Source organism: Biomphalaria glabrata, chromosome 11 (assembly GCF_947242115.1).
Source record: "Biomphalaria glabrata chromosome 11, xgBioGlab47.1, whole genome shotgun sequence".
Taxonomy (NCBI): Eukaryota; Metazoa; Mollusca; class Gastropoda; family Planorbidae; genus Biomphalaria; species Biomphalaria glabrata.
The window spans coordinates 37,343,120-37,358,996 of NC_074721.1; the positions used below are offsets into that span (position 1 = coordinate 37,343,120).

The 15,877-nt window shown below is 36.0% G+C and overlaps 1 protein-coding gene across 1 annotated transcript; it reads left to right on the forward strand.

Annotated features, from left to right (window-relative positions):
- Positions 1-760: 760 nt before the first annotated feature.
- LOC106076462 (alpha-(1,3)-fucosyltransferase C-like) lies at positions 761-14,460 on the forward strand. The gene is made up of 4 exons (XM_056045634.1): positions 761-1,475; positions 12,258-12,383; positions 12,985-13,079; positions 13,252-14,460. Exons 1-4 carry the CDS (start codon positions 884-886, stop codon positions 13,723-13,725), a joined length of 1,287 nt encoding a protein of 428 aa, XP_055901609.1. The 5' UTR covers positions 761-883; the 3' UTR covers positions 13,726-14,460.
- Positions 14,461-15,877: the final 1,417 nt, after the last annotated feature.

Sequence of the window (15,877 nt, forward strand, 5' to 3'; positions counted from 1 at the left end):
GTCGATGTTGAGTTTTCTTAAAGGGAATTAATTAACTTGTACATTATTGATAGATATAGTTTTAAGGATGGAGTTCTCTGCCTTTGATTTTGCATTTCGGTACCACGCTTGTTTCTGTATTGTTTTGTTTTTTGTGTTGTTGTTTTTTTTTTTGTTGTTTTTTTTTTAGTTTCAAATACAATGATTAAGTTTCCCTCCCTTACTGCCACGGGGGGTTACACTCCTGGTCTGTTTAGCGTTTTTTTTTTCAGATAATCGGTCCTTTAAAAACAAACTCAAATTGCATCTTATTCGGATTAGAACACATGTGTGCATACAAAGTGAGTTTATATATTGGCAACAGTAAGATTAGACTTGTCACTATTATGAATAATACAAAAATGTGTTGTCGGATTACATTATATTGTGCTTTTAAGTGTTTATATATATATATATATATATATATATATATACATATATATATATATATATACATATTGAATTCTAAAAAAAAATATTTAAATTGGTAAATCTGGGGAAAGGGAATCTTAATAAATTTTAACACTCTGGTTAAGATAAATTTCGACAGTTATCCAGAGACCGACCGCATGGTCTGAAAGGGGAACTTAACTTTTTTTTTTTTACTTTATAGAAAGATTATATGAAATGAAATGAAATTTTAAAAATTATTAAAGTATAATCCGATATACAATGAAATAAACAAAAATTTATAAATGTGCATTTAAAAAAAATAATTTTTTGATGAGTATACATAAGCGGTGAGTAGAAGACATTACCGTTTACTTTGTCCTTCATGTAGGCCTACTGTAACATGATACAGAGAAGTACTTTAGATCAATACTGTTTGTACTCTTGATTTATTTCTAGTCTAGCTCTTCTCAAAATGAGGATTTTCTACTCAAGGAATCTTTCCTGCTTTATTTATATCATCGGCTTTATGGCGTTGTCAAGCTTGGCGCTTAGTTTACTTGAGGGCGTCATCTCCATCCGTTCGCCATTTCTTTATGATGCCCCTCTAGGAAATGAAGTGTACAACAGTCCAGCCAGTCCTTTCATAAATGCAAGCGTCCACGTCGCCAGTCCTGATGGTCCCAGAGTTGCCTCAAGCCTTAGGCATGACCAAGGAACCAATCACACCTGCAAGTCAAATCAATACGTCGAGTGCCAGGGCGTCTACACGCCATGGTTGGCCCCCAACGGGACTTTCGGCATAAGCATTCTGAATAGACCATCGGTGATGAAGTTCCCTCAAGTGTTTGACAGAAAGGAAGCCTTAAGTGTATTCGATCTTACCGAGTGTCTGTACAGTAACTGTTACTTTCAAGATACAGATGTATCTGTTCATACAAGCCTCGTGATTATTTTTCTCACTAATTTAAATGATAATTTTAAGTTAGAAAAAAGGTGGCCGCATCAATTATACGCTGCTTATACCTATGAAACTCCATATTATTTATATCCACAGCTCATGCAAGGTAAGGCATTATTTTCATTTCAAAATTAAACATGTATGTATTTGATCTAGTTCAGAGGTTCTCACCCTTTTTACCTCGGAGACCTTTTTTTTACAATTTACAACAGTGCAGCGACACCCAACCCTTAAAATTGTTTTCGTTCAGAAGCATAATGAATTGTGTTTTTGCTAATATTAAAACACTGTAATCCTAATTGCAATTAAATTGCAAATAAATGAAATTTTATCTATTAATTACAGTTTTTACTATTCTGTTTCTTATTCACCATTTTCATGTTGCATACTTTTGTGAGAAATCGAAAAAATAATGACGAACCACAATCACAGGCGCACCTCCCCGTCCTTTTTTTTTTTTTTACCAGATCAGGAATTCTCGGGACAGTATTTGAGAGATCTCAACAAAACTTTTTTTTCTTCTGTATTTATAACTAACAGGTTGACGAACTTGTGTTTCGCACAATCACGTTTATGGGCGAAGAAGGCGCTACTCGGGATTACACTTGATCCAGATTTATGTAACTGACATTGAAAATAAATAATTTTTTCGCTGTATCGCTATTAATCAGTTCAAAAAACTTTTTCTGTCTCCGGAACAACTTCAACTTTGACAGTGAAGGCAGTTCTGACAAGTATAAACGTGATGTCTGGTAGATTTGGAAAGTAGGAGGAAACTTCTCGTCACAGGATACATACTCGAGCCCCGTTAGGAAAGCCAAGCGGTTTAGCCTCTCAGACATAACATCTTACCTTCGTCGATAAGTCAAACAGTAATTCCGATGACCTGTATTGACTCATTATGTACCAACGAGGTGCGGTGGCTGACAAACCAGGTTCAAATCCTGGGACAGACTGTTTTTTTTTTTTTTTTTAATTTATCTTGAGACCACACAGCTCTAATTGTTACCTGGCATTAGTTGGAGAAAAGTAAAAACTTTAGTCGATGTGCTGGCCACCCTCGTGAACCGTGGGCAGCAGGAACCTTAAATAATCTGCACTGGGGATCGCAAGGTCTGAATGGGAATTTCACTTAACTTTGCTATTATGTACCAATAGCAGACTAATAAATAAGCATATTTGGAGCACCCTCTGTGCGACACCACTTATATTTGAATAGAAAATTTTATATTTTACCAAAAAATGAACCAACTTTTTCTCATACATAATGTGCTGTTAAAGTTGTTTCAAGAGGATTGCAAGAGAGAAACTCTTCTTTTAAATAGCCACCATCTACATAACTAAACTTATCTCTAAAATTCCGGGTATCCTTGTTGGCAAAACTCGGATGTGTGCAATCCATTATTGCGGCTTCATTGATTCGGCTTATTGCATTTAGTTTTGAATAAAAACCATTGAAGTAAAACCAGACCTTTGAAAAATCGACCTTTTCTTTTTCATCACATTCTTTTGTTTGAGAACAATGTTTATGTTTGGTTCTATAGTGAAAATATTCCCTTCAATAGCATGCAATTGACTATTAAACTATGGCTTAGTACTAATTATAAACGAAGCTGCTTTTTTTTTCAAGTGCGTCACCACGTCGCAATAAAATAATAAGTCTATATTTCTGATGGTCCAAGCAACCCCTGGCAAATCGTCAGTTAACCTTCGGAATCCCTCTTTTACAGGTTGAGAACCCCTGATCTAGTTTATGAATAAATTTGACTCATAAATATGGTATAGTTTATTTGCATATCTAAACAAAGTATTTAGACTTAATGGACACAAATGTAGCATTTTTTTACCAAGTTTATTTCAACCCACATCGTCTGTCTGTCAGTCTGAATGAACGTTGCTATTTATGTAAAGATAAGATAAGATAATTTTTATTGCTCCAATCAAATGAACATTCAGTTTGACTACAATTGACTACCTCAGCATAACTACTGTAACAATAACAATATAGATGCAAATACGAACAACATTCATAAACTTTTAACTAGCGCTTTATAAATTAGACTTCTATGTACTTCTAGATGACGACAGATGACCTTGTAACACTCATTCTGAAAGTGGGATAAAGGAGTTTTTAAATCTTTCTGTTTTAGTCCTAATCGAAAGGAGACAACCACTTCGTTCAGATCTTATGTAACAGTGATTTAATGGGTGCAGGTTATTGAATCGTGATTGTTTTGGAAAGACATCTTTCATGAAAAAGCTCTTCAAGAGATGGTAGCTGTGTTCGATTGATATACGATGGGTTTTTTTTTAAATTAGTCTATTTAGTCTATGTCTTTGTGCCAGTGAAGTATTACCATACCAGCAGGTGATGGCAAAGTTAATTAGACTGCTGATGGTTGCTGTATAGAAAAGTTTAATTATTGTTTTGTCGAGTTTAAATTTTCTTAGCTAAGATAGAAGAGTGGTTAGTGAATTTTGGTGTAAAGGTTTTGACAGTGTTCGATTTATTTCAGTTTGTTGTTGATGGCTGTACCTAAGTATTTATAGTCTTGCACTTGTTTTACGGTTTGGTTGTTTATCTGTTTCTGCAATATGGCCTTTATGTTTCCTGAAATCTATTATTATTTCTTTAGTTTTCTGAACATTTACAATTAGAAAGTTATCTATATACCATTGGTAAAAAGTGTGAATTGTTGAGTGGTACAAATTTTCATCAACTGCAATAAGGCCGATTATTACTGTGTCGTCAGCAAATTTTAAGATGGAAGTATCAGTATCCGAATGTTATCGGTGTATATGGTATACAATACTGGTGACAGGACGCACCCTTGTGGCGATCCAGTGCTAAGCTCTCTCGTGCCTGACACATGCCCGTTCACTTGAACGTATTGTGGGCGTTCGATAAGAAAGCTTAGAACTCAAGCTTGAATGCCTTTGCTAACGCTCAAGTCAGTGGCGCTAGTAGGGGGTTCGGGGGGTGCGATCAGCACCTGTTGACACCCGTTAGGGGGTGACACCCAAGTGAAAAAAATTGCACGTTTGGAATAACTGACAATTTTTTAAAAAGTAAGTGGCAGTGGCTGAATATTTGAACATGTTATTCACAATTGATGAATAGATCTATACACATTTTTTTAAAAAATATTTTGGCTAAACATATTTTTATTTTTTAATGAACTTCTACAAATAGTCCATAACGTTACATCATACTTTATATCAAATGAAGAATTGAAAGATTACTTTCAGCTGTATAGTAGCTGCATGTATATAAACACTGCATTGATTTCTAACAATGTTTTATCGAATCTATTGAACTAGTAGCTAGCAGAGTATTATCAGGAGGCCAACTAATACTCACTGTTCAACAAATGACAACATTCTTCAGGCATAAAATATTATCAAAATATCACATGTAATTAATGTACATTTTGTAGAATTGGCAAGTAAATAAGTGGCCATTGAGATTTCTGAAGATGATGATGTAATTTTAGATGTTGAATCTAAAAGAAACTCTAGCCAAGATGAAGGAAATGTTTCAATGAATCATTCTAATGATATAGACTTTAATATTTTAGGGGATTGTTTCTTTTTGTCGTGTGTCTATTTCACAAAAGAAAAAATACGCCAGTTGTTAAAAGAATGCTTCTAATGCTTTCTATCAGGCATGATTTAGTCACTTCATAGCAAGAAATTGTATGGTTTTTGCTGTCAACTATTTTCAACTAATTCTATAGAAATGAAATTAATAACTTAATTTAATAAGTGCTGGAAATAAAGTCCGAAATTGGAACATCAGAAGACGTGTGAAAACTAGTCATCTGGATTGGGAAATCGAAAAACAAGGGCATCTGGCTACAAATACTTTAGGCAAAGAAGTCTTTGCTATGATTATTGTAAAGAAGAAAACAATGGACGGATAAATTGAACAGATTGTTTCTATAAAATCAGAATGTTTGACAATTCGTGACCATTTGAACCACGAGTCTTTATTTCTTCTTCTTCTTCGTTCTCATTTTTCATGTTGAAGGGTTCAGAGCAGTAATTGTAGATCTGAGATGAACCGCGCGGTGGTTTCCAGATCAGGCAGCTCTCCGTATAGTTTTTGTTCTATAGGAGAGTTTGGGGCCAGAGTCTTGTTCGGGTCTATTGGTATAGTATGCAGCTTTGAAGTACATGGTTAGCATTCTCTGGTGATGCTCCACATGGGAGGTTTTTTCTAGTCCCGACTTTTATCTTCCGGAACATATGGTGTCTCGTTCTGTTAAGTCTGGTTCTGAGTAGAAAAATTATGGGTTGGTCATGTCGAGATAATTGGGATGTGAGCTGGTCGAATTATCATTTATTCAGTCTTTATTGAATATACCATTTCCATAAGATGATGGAAATGTGTGAATAAATCCCATAACTGAAAGTGTATCTATAATGTTGAAATGTTTATAAAAGTTTTAGAAAATCACGTAAAAGATATATTTATAAGAGTTAAAATTACTGTAGTACATTTGTATTTTGTTTGACAGAAAAACTGACATAGTGCACACTGATCATATTAAAAAGTTATAAGATTTTAAGGGAGAAAAATTTGGTGAGATTTACTTAGCTACATTAGTCTAGAAAAGGGGGTTACCTTGAATTTATGTTATGTCGAGCTCAGGGATATAAAAAAAATGCAGCTTCGGTGTATGGAGCTATAAAGGAGTAAAGGAAATTTTAAGAACCAACAGAAAAGCTGTTTAATACATGTGTATTACATTCCCTTAATCTACATCGCCAACATCTCTTGAAGAGCTTTTTCAAGAAAGATCCAAAATCACTCACGATTCTTAAAGACAACCTTCACCCATTAAACCAATGTTACATAAGATCTGAACGAAGTGGTCGTCTCCTTTCCATTAGAACTAAAACAGAAGGTTCAAAAACTCCTTTATCCCACTGTCGGTCAGAGTGTTACAAGGTCAGCTGTCGTCATCGAGAAGTTCATAGACGTCTAATTCATAAAGCGCTGGTTGTGAGTGTGTATGTGTTTCGTGTATGAATGTTTTTCGAACTTTTCATCTATACTGTTATTGTACAGTAGTTACGCTGAAGTTGTCAATTGTAGTCAAACAGAATTTCCATTTCTTTGGATCAATAAAATTATGTTATCTTATCATATCTTATCTTATTCTTTTCAAAAAATGCTTCTTGCCTGAAATTGTTGGTACAATGGAAGTTATTTTTTCGTTCTAAAATTATAGCCTGTAGAGATGCAGCTTTATTTTTGTTTGCGTGAAACGTGTACTCGAAAGCCAAAGATACGTAAGAGGAGGCCTACCTTTAAACTATGGACAAACTGGTGGCTAATTAATCTTTTTCTTTACCAAAAGCACAACTCATTGGACACTTTCACAACGGGCACATTTATTAGAAACGAAATTGTTAAAGACATTAATTGTAAGTGGTTTCTACGTTTTCAAGTTTGAAATCCAGAAAAGAAAAGAAAAAAATTGTAATTTACTTAAGTTTGCATTGTTGCAAAATCGAACTTTAGATAAATTGTCATTTATAGTTGTTTAACAATCAATCAATGTATTTAAATATAAATTATGTGTATTATGACACAACAGACACACAAAAAATGACGGGGAGGGTCGGGGAGTGACACCCTGAACTGACCTCACCGAGTGTCACCCACCCTAGTGACGCCACTGGTTCAAGTCAGATAGTTTTTTGAGTCATGCGATGTGGTTGGGTGGTGATGAATGCGGATGAAAAGTCAACGAATAATACTCTGGCGTAGTGTCTCTTAGTACCAAGATGATGGTATAGACCAGTGATGCCCAAAATACGGCCCGCGGGCCACATCCGGCCCACATCGTGGTTCTATCCGGCCCGCTGAAACATCAGAGCAAAGTGTAGAAAATTGTCCCTTCATAAAAGAAAAAAGTTGAAAAATGTATCTTTTCCTAATTTAGGAACCTCACTATTAATCTGTAGCACTGGCGCGTTTCTAAAAAGGGACTCTGAATGATTAAACGCAAAATATGCATAAGCATTTTGAAAATATTTTTAATTTATGCATTTTCAGTTAAATTTTGTTGAATGATGCTTCATAATTTTTCATGCCTCATGTTAACTTGTAAAATGTTTGTAAAATGTTTTACATGTTTCGGATGTTCCTTCAGAGTTGAAGATAGTTTACTTCTTAGTCCAAACCTCCCGCAGGACGACGGGGGATATGAGCGGGCAGGGTTTTAACCCTCGACAAATCCGAACGACAGTCCAGCGCGCAAACCGCACGACCAGGCAGACATCCATAACTTAGTAAGGATATTGATATAAACTTGTGTTTAGAAAGAGCAGTGTGTACAGAATCAATGTCAAACATGAATTTAATGCAACAAATGATCAAGAAATTCAAGCAAAACTTCTTGAGGCTGATGATAATTTAACAAAAGAAAACATGGCAGCATCATATCTTAGGCCTAAATTATGTGAAGGCTTAAATCTCTTTGGTGCCCTTGCTGCAACTAATATTTTTAAGAAACGTGAAAGGATCTTTACTTTTTTGTGCAACATGATAATAAGCCAACATATTGAATGTGTTAAGCAAGTGTGGTTGTTTAAACGAAACAACATATATAACGGCATTATCAAACAGATATGACGGCATTCTTGGTTTGAGCCGCGAATAAAAGAGAATAATGTAAGTTTCTAATCAAACAGCTTCAGGTCGATTTCAGTTCGTTTCTGTACCTTTTCGGTCATGTGGCCCGCGACAAGAGTGCTGGGAATGAAAATGGCCCGCAGGTCGAATAAGATTGGACATCACTGGTATAGACGATTCAGCATGAAAAGTATTGCATCTTTTTTACTTCTGGACTGTGTAAACAATCTGGTGCGGGTCAATACGTGTTTCTACTATCAGCACTCAAATAAAAAGCACATCTGGTGACTCGAAACTATAATCAGGACCAGTTCAATCAATATAAGCGACTATTTTATATATATGTATATATATATATATATATATATATATATATATATATATATATATATATATATATATATATATGTATATATATATATATATATATATATATATATATATATATATATATATATATATATATATATCATGGGCGTAGCCAGGGGGGGGTTCTTGGGGTTCAACCCCCCCCCGAAATGAAATCCCCCCCTTGGGGGGGGGGAGTCGGAATTTAGTGACTGATTTTTTGCTTTGATTTTGTTTATTTTAGGTGAGATTTTAATACTAAACCATCACTTGCCCTAGCACAACCAAAGGGGTTTTGAGTTTAAAACCCCCTACCAGGGGGGTTCGAGTTTAAAAACCCCTACCAGGGGGGTTCGAGTTTAAAAACCCTTACCAGGGGGGTTCGAGTTTAAAACGCCTACCAGAGCGGTTCGAGTTTAAAAACCCCTACTAGGGGTTTTGAGTTTAAACCCCCTACCAGGGGTTTTGAGTTTTAAACCCCCTACCTGGGGTTTTTGCAGTTAACTCCCCCTCTTCTATAAAACAAAACAAAAAAAAATGCAAACGAAAATCCCCTAATTCCAAGAGCACAGTTAAGGAAGATTTTGATTTTAAAACCCCGTCTAAAATTTACGATAAACCCCCTCTTTAATATAAAAAAAAGCTAATTACGCACTCAAAATGTTATGAGCGTAGCTAAATGGGTTTTGACTCAGTTTTGAGTTTAAACCCCACTTCAGTGGGGTTTGAAGGTAAAAAATACCTCTTTTAAATAATAAAAAAAGCAAATTATACACTAAAAATGTTATGAGTGTAGTCTATGGGGTTTTGAGTTTAAACTCCCCTCCAGTGGAGTTTGAAGCTAAAAAGTACCTCTTCAATTTAAATAAAAGAAAATTACTCACTCTAATATCTATGAGCGTAGTCAAAGGGGTTTTGAATTTAAACCCCCCGCCATCTTCAGTGTAAGAAAAAAAGCAAATTACGCACTCAAAATGCTATGAGCGTTGCCGAAAGGGGTTTTGAGTTTAAACCCCCATTCAGAGGGGTTTGGTGCTAAAAATACATCTTCAATATAAAAAAAAGCAAATTACACACTAAAATTATTTGAGCGTAGCCAAGCCAATCGGGGGTTTTAAGTTTCTTCTACAAATGGCTTTTTTTTAAAGTTTAAAACCCCTCCAGATGGTTTTGAGTCTAAGATCCCCTTACAGAGCATTTGAGGTGGAAAACCCTCAACAGAAGATTTTGACGATAAAACTTCTCTTTTCGATATAAAATCTAAAGCAAACTACAGTTACTTAATTCCAAGAGCGTATTCAAGAGAGGTTACTTATTTTTACCAGTGGCAGGGCTCCATTAATAAACTGCAGTGAATAGTCATCTACCGAAATCGAAAAACACTAAATATAGCTCAACAAAGATGGCTAATACAGATTTCAGGAGTCAGTTATAGAGATCGGATCTAAATCAAGGAAATCCTATGCCGAACTGTGAGTCGACCCCTTAGTAAGATTGTGAGAGAACGACGAATGAGGTTTGCGGGACATATTCTCCGACAAAATGAATTACGCATAAGAAGAGTTGCAATGACATCCTAGTACAACTTGACGCCACTCATTCATGGAGGTCCTCATGGTAGGTGGGAAGAGGCTTCAGACATTACCAGTGACAGATTTTTATGGAAACTGCTTGACGTCAAATGCTCCGAACGGCGTGGGAGGGTCTAAGTCAGTAAGAATAGCACATTAGGTTTTCGAAATAAAACTTTTTAATAGCATTAAAATGGACTGTCGATACCTCAGAATATGCATTTTGTTGGCTTTCAATGCCAGAAATAGTGCTTGGCGGCGGGGCTTCGCCCCGCGCTAGGGAGCTCCTGGCGCTCCCCCAGAACCCCTTGCTAGTAATGGCGGGGAGTCCACAATTTTATAGAAACAGCTTGATGGCAAATGCGCCGAACGACGAGGGAGGGTCTAAGTCAGTAAGAATAACACATTAGGTTTTTGAAATAGAACTTTTTAATAGCAGGAAAATGCACTGTAGATACCTCAGAATATGCATTTTGTTGGTTTTCAATATCAGAAATAGTGCTTGGCGGCGGGGCTTCGCCCCGCGCTGGTGGAGCTCCTAGCGCTCCCCCTAACCCCTTTGCTAGTAATGTCGGGGAATCTACAATTTTTTCACTAACTCATGGAAGAACCTATTCTAGGGCACAATAAACGTCTTCCGAAAGAATGAAGGGTCAGAATGTAATAAAGATTATGTACACACACACACATAAATACATGTAATTTTTTTCCCGGGGGGGGGGGAGAAAAAAATTCACCCCCCCCCCCATATATATATATTTTACTTTTTATTTGAATCAGATTAATAAAAAAAACTGAGATTGATCCGATTAAAAATTAAAACAGATTTTTTTTTTGACAGAACTAAAGACACGAGGCCTCAACATTTAGCTGTGTTAAATCTGTTCATTGGTCTAGACCACGCAATGCTCCTTGTCACGGGCCTATGGAGTAACTGGGGTTGTTGTCACCCCCTCCCTTAATCACTCATCCCAAATTATTTTTTTCAATGAAAGCTATCTTTATGATAAAACTTCTAGAGCCATGTTCTAGTATCTAGTTAGTGTTTAAAAGAAAAGTTGTGTTTTTTTTTTCAAAATAAAACCAAGTAAAAAAAACAGCAACACGTTTGACCTAGTTTATATCAACTCGCTTTGTTTGTCTGGTACAAAGGTTAAACACCTTATTTCTCCTTTACCCTTTCAAGGATCAAATTAAAGCTTCGCACAATTATTTCTTTTACCTGACAACACAAGAATCAGTGAAATAAAATAACCATTGGTTAATTAGCTATTGGTAATTAATTATTTTTTACACATGTATTAATTGGCGAAGAAATACATGAATCAATTTTTAAAAAATAACCTATTATATATTATTATTATTATTATAGCTTTTATATAGCGCTACTTTCATGCTTTTAGCATGCTCAGAGCGCTTTTGGTCCAATCTCATTTGTGGACCAGTGGGGGAAGATTGGGTATCTAGGAGTTGGTTTTCCGTGCTGCCTTTAGGCGCTCAGTAAACACAACTCTGCCCGAGTGTCGAATCTCGAGCCCTCTTCAAGGTAGCCAAGCCAAGCCAAGTTCAAGCGCACTTGGCCTCTCGACCACGCTTCCCAGTGAATATTAGTGAATTAATTACTTATAATTAATTATTTTATGATACCAACAAGGGAATTAATCCTTTAGTACTCACGATATGGCTAAATATTTGGAGTTTTCTCCCGTTAGATAATTTTTTCTCCCACAAGAATTTTCGGATCAAATTAAAACTTTAAACAACTATTTATTGTACCTAACAAAACATGAATCCATTATAAAATTAACTAATAAGTCAACTAATTTTCTTTGATTAATTACTTTGTTTGATATCTTATCTTATCTTATTAAATACAGACGTTACTTCAAAAAGGAAGATGATTACGTCCTACGCGTCATGCATATTAACAAATGACTTGTTTTCCTGGCTAGCTCAGGCAACCCATTCCATGCTCTAGTAGCACTAGGGAAGAAGGAGTATTTGTACAAATTTGTCCTAGCATATGGGATGAGGAGTGTGCCTTTTTTGTGTCTTTCTGAGTATTTTATTAAATTTTGTTTTTGTATTTGAAGATTATGGTTCAGTGTTTTATGTATGATTGCTACTTTACTCTTGAACCTTCTGTCCTGAAGGCTTTCTAAATTTAGTGATTTAACTAAACGTGTTACTTTATTGAAGTGTGAATATTCGAAAAGGGACATAGTTTCTACATTATTAAAAGATATAGTTTTTAATGTGCAGATAAGTTTTTTTGTTTGTTTGTTTTTTTATCGTATATTTAATACTTTTTTTTCTTTCTCAGATCCAAATTCGTATTGGAATTCAATGTTTAACCTCACAATTTCCTATCGCACTGATTCGGATATATTTGAGGCCTATGGTGTTCTTAGGTTTAAGCCTAAACCCATTGAGGCTCGCCCTAACTACTGTAAGTATAATACATATAACAAAATAATGTGTTCTTTCTAGACCATAGGGGCTTTTAGAATATAACATTTTTTTACAAAGCTTATATCAACTCTGTTTGTATATCTACCTGTTTGTCTGCTAAAAAGTTTGTACACGTTGTTTTTTTCCCCACACTTAATCTCAGATCAGATCAGTTAAAAAAAAAATAACTTTTGGATTTGGGGTTTTAAACTCAAAACCCCCTTGGCTACGCTCATGGAATTTGGTGAACGTCTTACATTTCTGTTTGTTTTATAACCTCATAACCCTCTGGATGGGGATTTTAAACTTAAAACCCCCCTTGGCTGCGCTGGGGGAAGTGATGGTTTAACATGTAAATCTCACATAAAATAAACAAAATAAAAGCGAACAAACAGTCACAAAATTTCATAACCCATCCTGCGGGGGGGGGGGGGGGGGAGTATTTTAGATATGTACATGACACCTAATATATATATATTATATGTGTGTGTGTGTGCATCTTTTATTTTTTCATCTTAAGCTAACTTTCAATTATGCACATTGTCATATTATCAAAATTGCTAGTTCTAGCTAGTTGAGACACATATTTACATTCATAGATGATATAGCTAAGACTAAGACCAAATCAGTCTTGTGGTTTGTTTCAAATTGTGATCCTCCTTCCAAACGGGACATCTACGTGAAACAAATGCAGGTAAACTTAATGTTAAAGTACTCATAACTTTTTTAAAAGTGTTATTGTAATGTTAAAAACTATATTACAAAACGTTTTTTTTTTGTTATACAGTTGAATACAGTTTTATTTAAAGATTTTATAGCCTATTAAAACTATAATCTTTTTTTGTACTATTTTTTCTTTTCAACAGAAAATCATAGATGTAGACATTTTTGGAAGCTGTGGAAAACCTTGTCCCACAAATGACCGCATGTGCTCACCAGACATCGCTGCTCACTACAAATTTTATCTGGCCTTTGAAAACGCATTCTGTAAAGATTACGTCACTGAGAAGTTCTTTAAATTATACGCTAAAGAGAGGTTCATCGTTCCCGTTGTGAGAGGCGGCTTTGACTACGACAAATATTTACCCACAGATACTTTCATCAACGCGGCCCACTTTAAGAACGCCACTGATTTAGCGCATCATTTAAAGGAGTTGGGTGACGACCCGCTTGCTTACAGCAAATATTTAGAGCGTAAAGACCTCTACGAGCTCAGGAAAGGCTACAACATGGGATGCCAGGCTTGTATTTTTTTGAACACAAAGAAATATGAAAGACAAATACCAGACTTGAAACACTGGATTGAGCACGGCGCGTGCCATCCCCCAAGGGATTTGTAGAATATTGGAACGGGTTGCCTGAGGTAGCAAGGAAAACCAGTGACTTGGCAGAATTTAGTTGTAAAAAAGCTCCCACAACCTTGTCACAATCCAAGCGCTGTTCCTCAAGGGGCCGTTACATAAATGGCGTGTCCCGCACGGTTAGCTTGGTATAGAAAAGGAAAATGGCGAGGGCCTTAGTGTACGCGGCCTCTTGCCACAAGTCTGACCCACCCGCCAGACAGGACAGTGTACATTGTTCTCATTCAGGCCGATGAGAGGGAGCTCTTGCTCACTTTTGCTGGCCTAGAGTTCCAAGAGCCGAAGTCTCAACTCTACCTGACAGTTTCAAGAAGAATTTAAGTCATTGGTTAACATGCATGACTAGATGCATGACGCGTAGGGCGTAATCATCTTTTTTTTTTTGAAGTAACGTCTGTATTATATAATATAAGATATACAAAGAGAGTTTACATTATGTTGTTAACCCAAGTATTTTTGTTTATATTGTTCTACTTTTTTTATCTAGTCCCTTTTTCGCCGTTGATCTGTAAGCTTTTGTATAGGGAAAATAAAAACAGAGAATCGTGTTATATTATATAGTATAATCGTGTTATATTATATAGTATAATCGTGTTATATTATATAGTATAATCGTGTTATATTATATAGTATAATCGTGTTATATTATATAGTATATGCCTGTAAACTTCTTTTGCCTTTTTCATGACATAATTAAAACCCTCTAGGGCCCCACTGTGGAAGCTTACAGTGCTCCCTTGTCATCAAATGGGGAAGAGAAGACATTTTTTTTTATTTAAAAAAGTGGGGTGGGGGAGCGGAGTCACAATTAAAGTTAAAGAAACACTTAAACATGTCTGAAGGTTAACGAGGGTGTCATGTGGCCTGCACAACGACTGTCTTTACTCCCAGTGGCATACGTAAGCAAGGCAGCATTTTGATACATCATTAGATACAATACGAAACATGCGATGTAGGCTAATTTAGGTCAGCAAAAAGTATCATTATCTGCAGATTTAACCATACACAAAGGTGACGCCTATTGGACCTCATTCACCAAAATGAACGGTCGCGTGATAATATTGATAAAACAACGAAACAAAACTGTCACGTGATAATCATTGTTGATTAAAATTAGATCGTAATTTTTATAGAAGAGATAGAGAATAACGTGGCTCAATATTGTTTGTTTACGATTGCTGAATGAGGTCCATTATAACAATGCGTTTAATTCTTGTAGGCTATACACAAATAAAGACGTATCTTTTTCTATAAATACTTGGTTAACCTAAATCACGAATAAAAGTATTGTAAAAGATTTGCGAAAGTCCGTGAATAGTTTCTGTGACAGGTGTTGATAACATGAAACGATTAAGCACTTAACTCTTATGCAAGTTTCTAACTGACAAATCAGCTCTTTATTAGGACGCCACTCAAGGTGTGTAATAGCAGTCAACAAGGGGCATTACTCCTAGATGCTGAATAGCATAAGATACATGCTAACAATAGGGATGTTCATTTTCGTAACTGTTTATTCTGGAGTACATTAGTGACTTGTATGCAGGGCCGGCCTTAGGCCACTGCAGCCTATGCGGTCGCAGTGGGCCCCGCGCTTTCATAGGCCCCGCGCTAATTCTAAGTGTACATTATTAAATTAAACCGTTATAACGTATATAAAATAATAGGGTTTTCGCGACCTCCTGATTTTCCAGCGCCTCCAGGAAATCTCATGAAAAGGCAAAATATACGATAAAGTCCTGAACTTTTTTTTTGAATTTATTCAAATCTCCTGAAGAATAGACGAAATTGACATTTTGGGGTGCCAATAAATAAAAAGTGGCATTGCGAGCTTTCATTTGATAAAAATTTATTGCAAAGAAGAAAGTAGGCCTATTTTCTAATTCAAAAAAAATATTTTTACATTATGCTTATCCCTACCCAGACTAGGCCCCGCGCTTTGCGTTTCCCATAGGGCCCCGCAAATGCTAGGGCCGGCCCTGCTAGTATGCCTAATCCAGTGTGACCGAGACCAGCCGTTAGAGAAGGCCTGAACACTGACTGTGCGTCGTCACATATCTGAGGTAAAAAAAAATGGTTGGTGGCCCCAGAAAGGGCTTACAAGCAAAGATGAGATGAAATGTTGTATGACCTC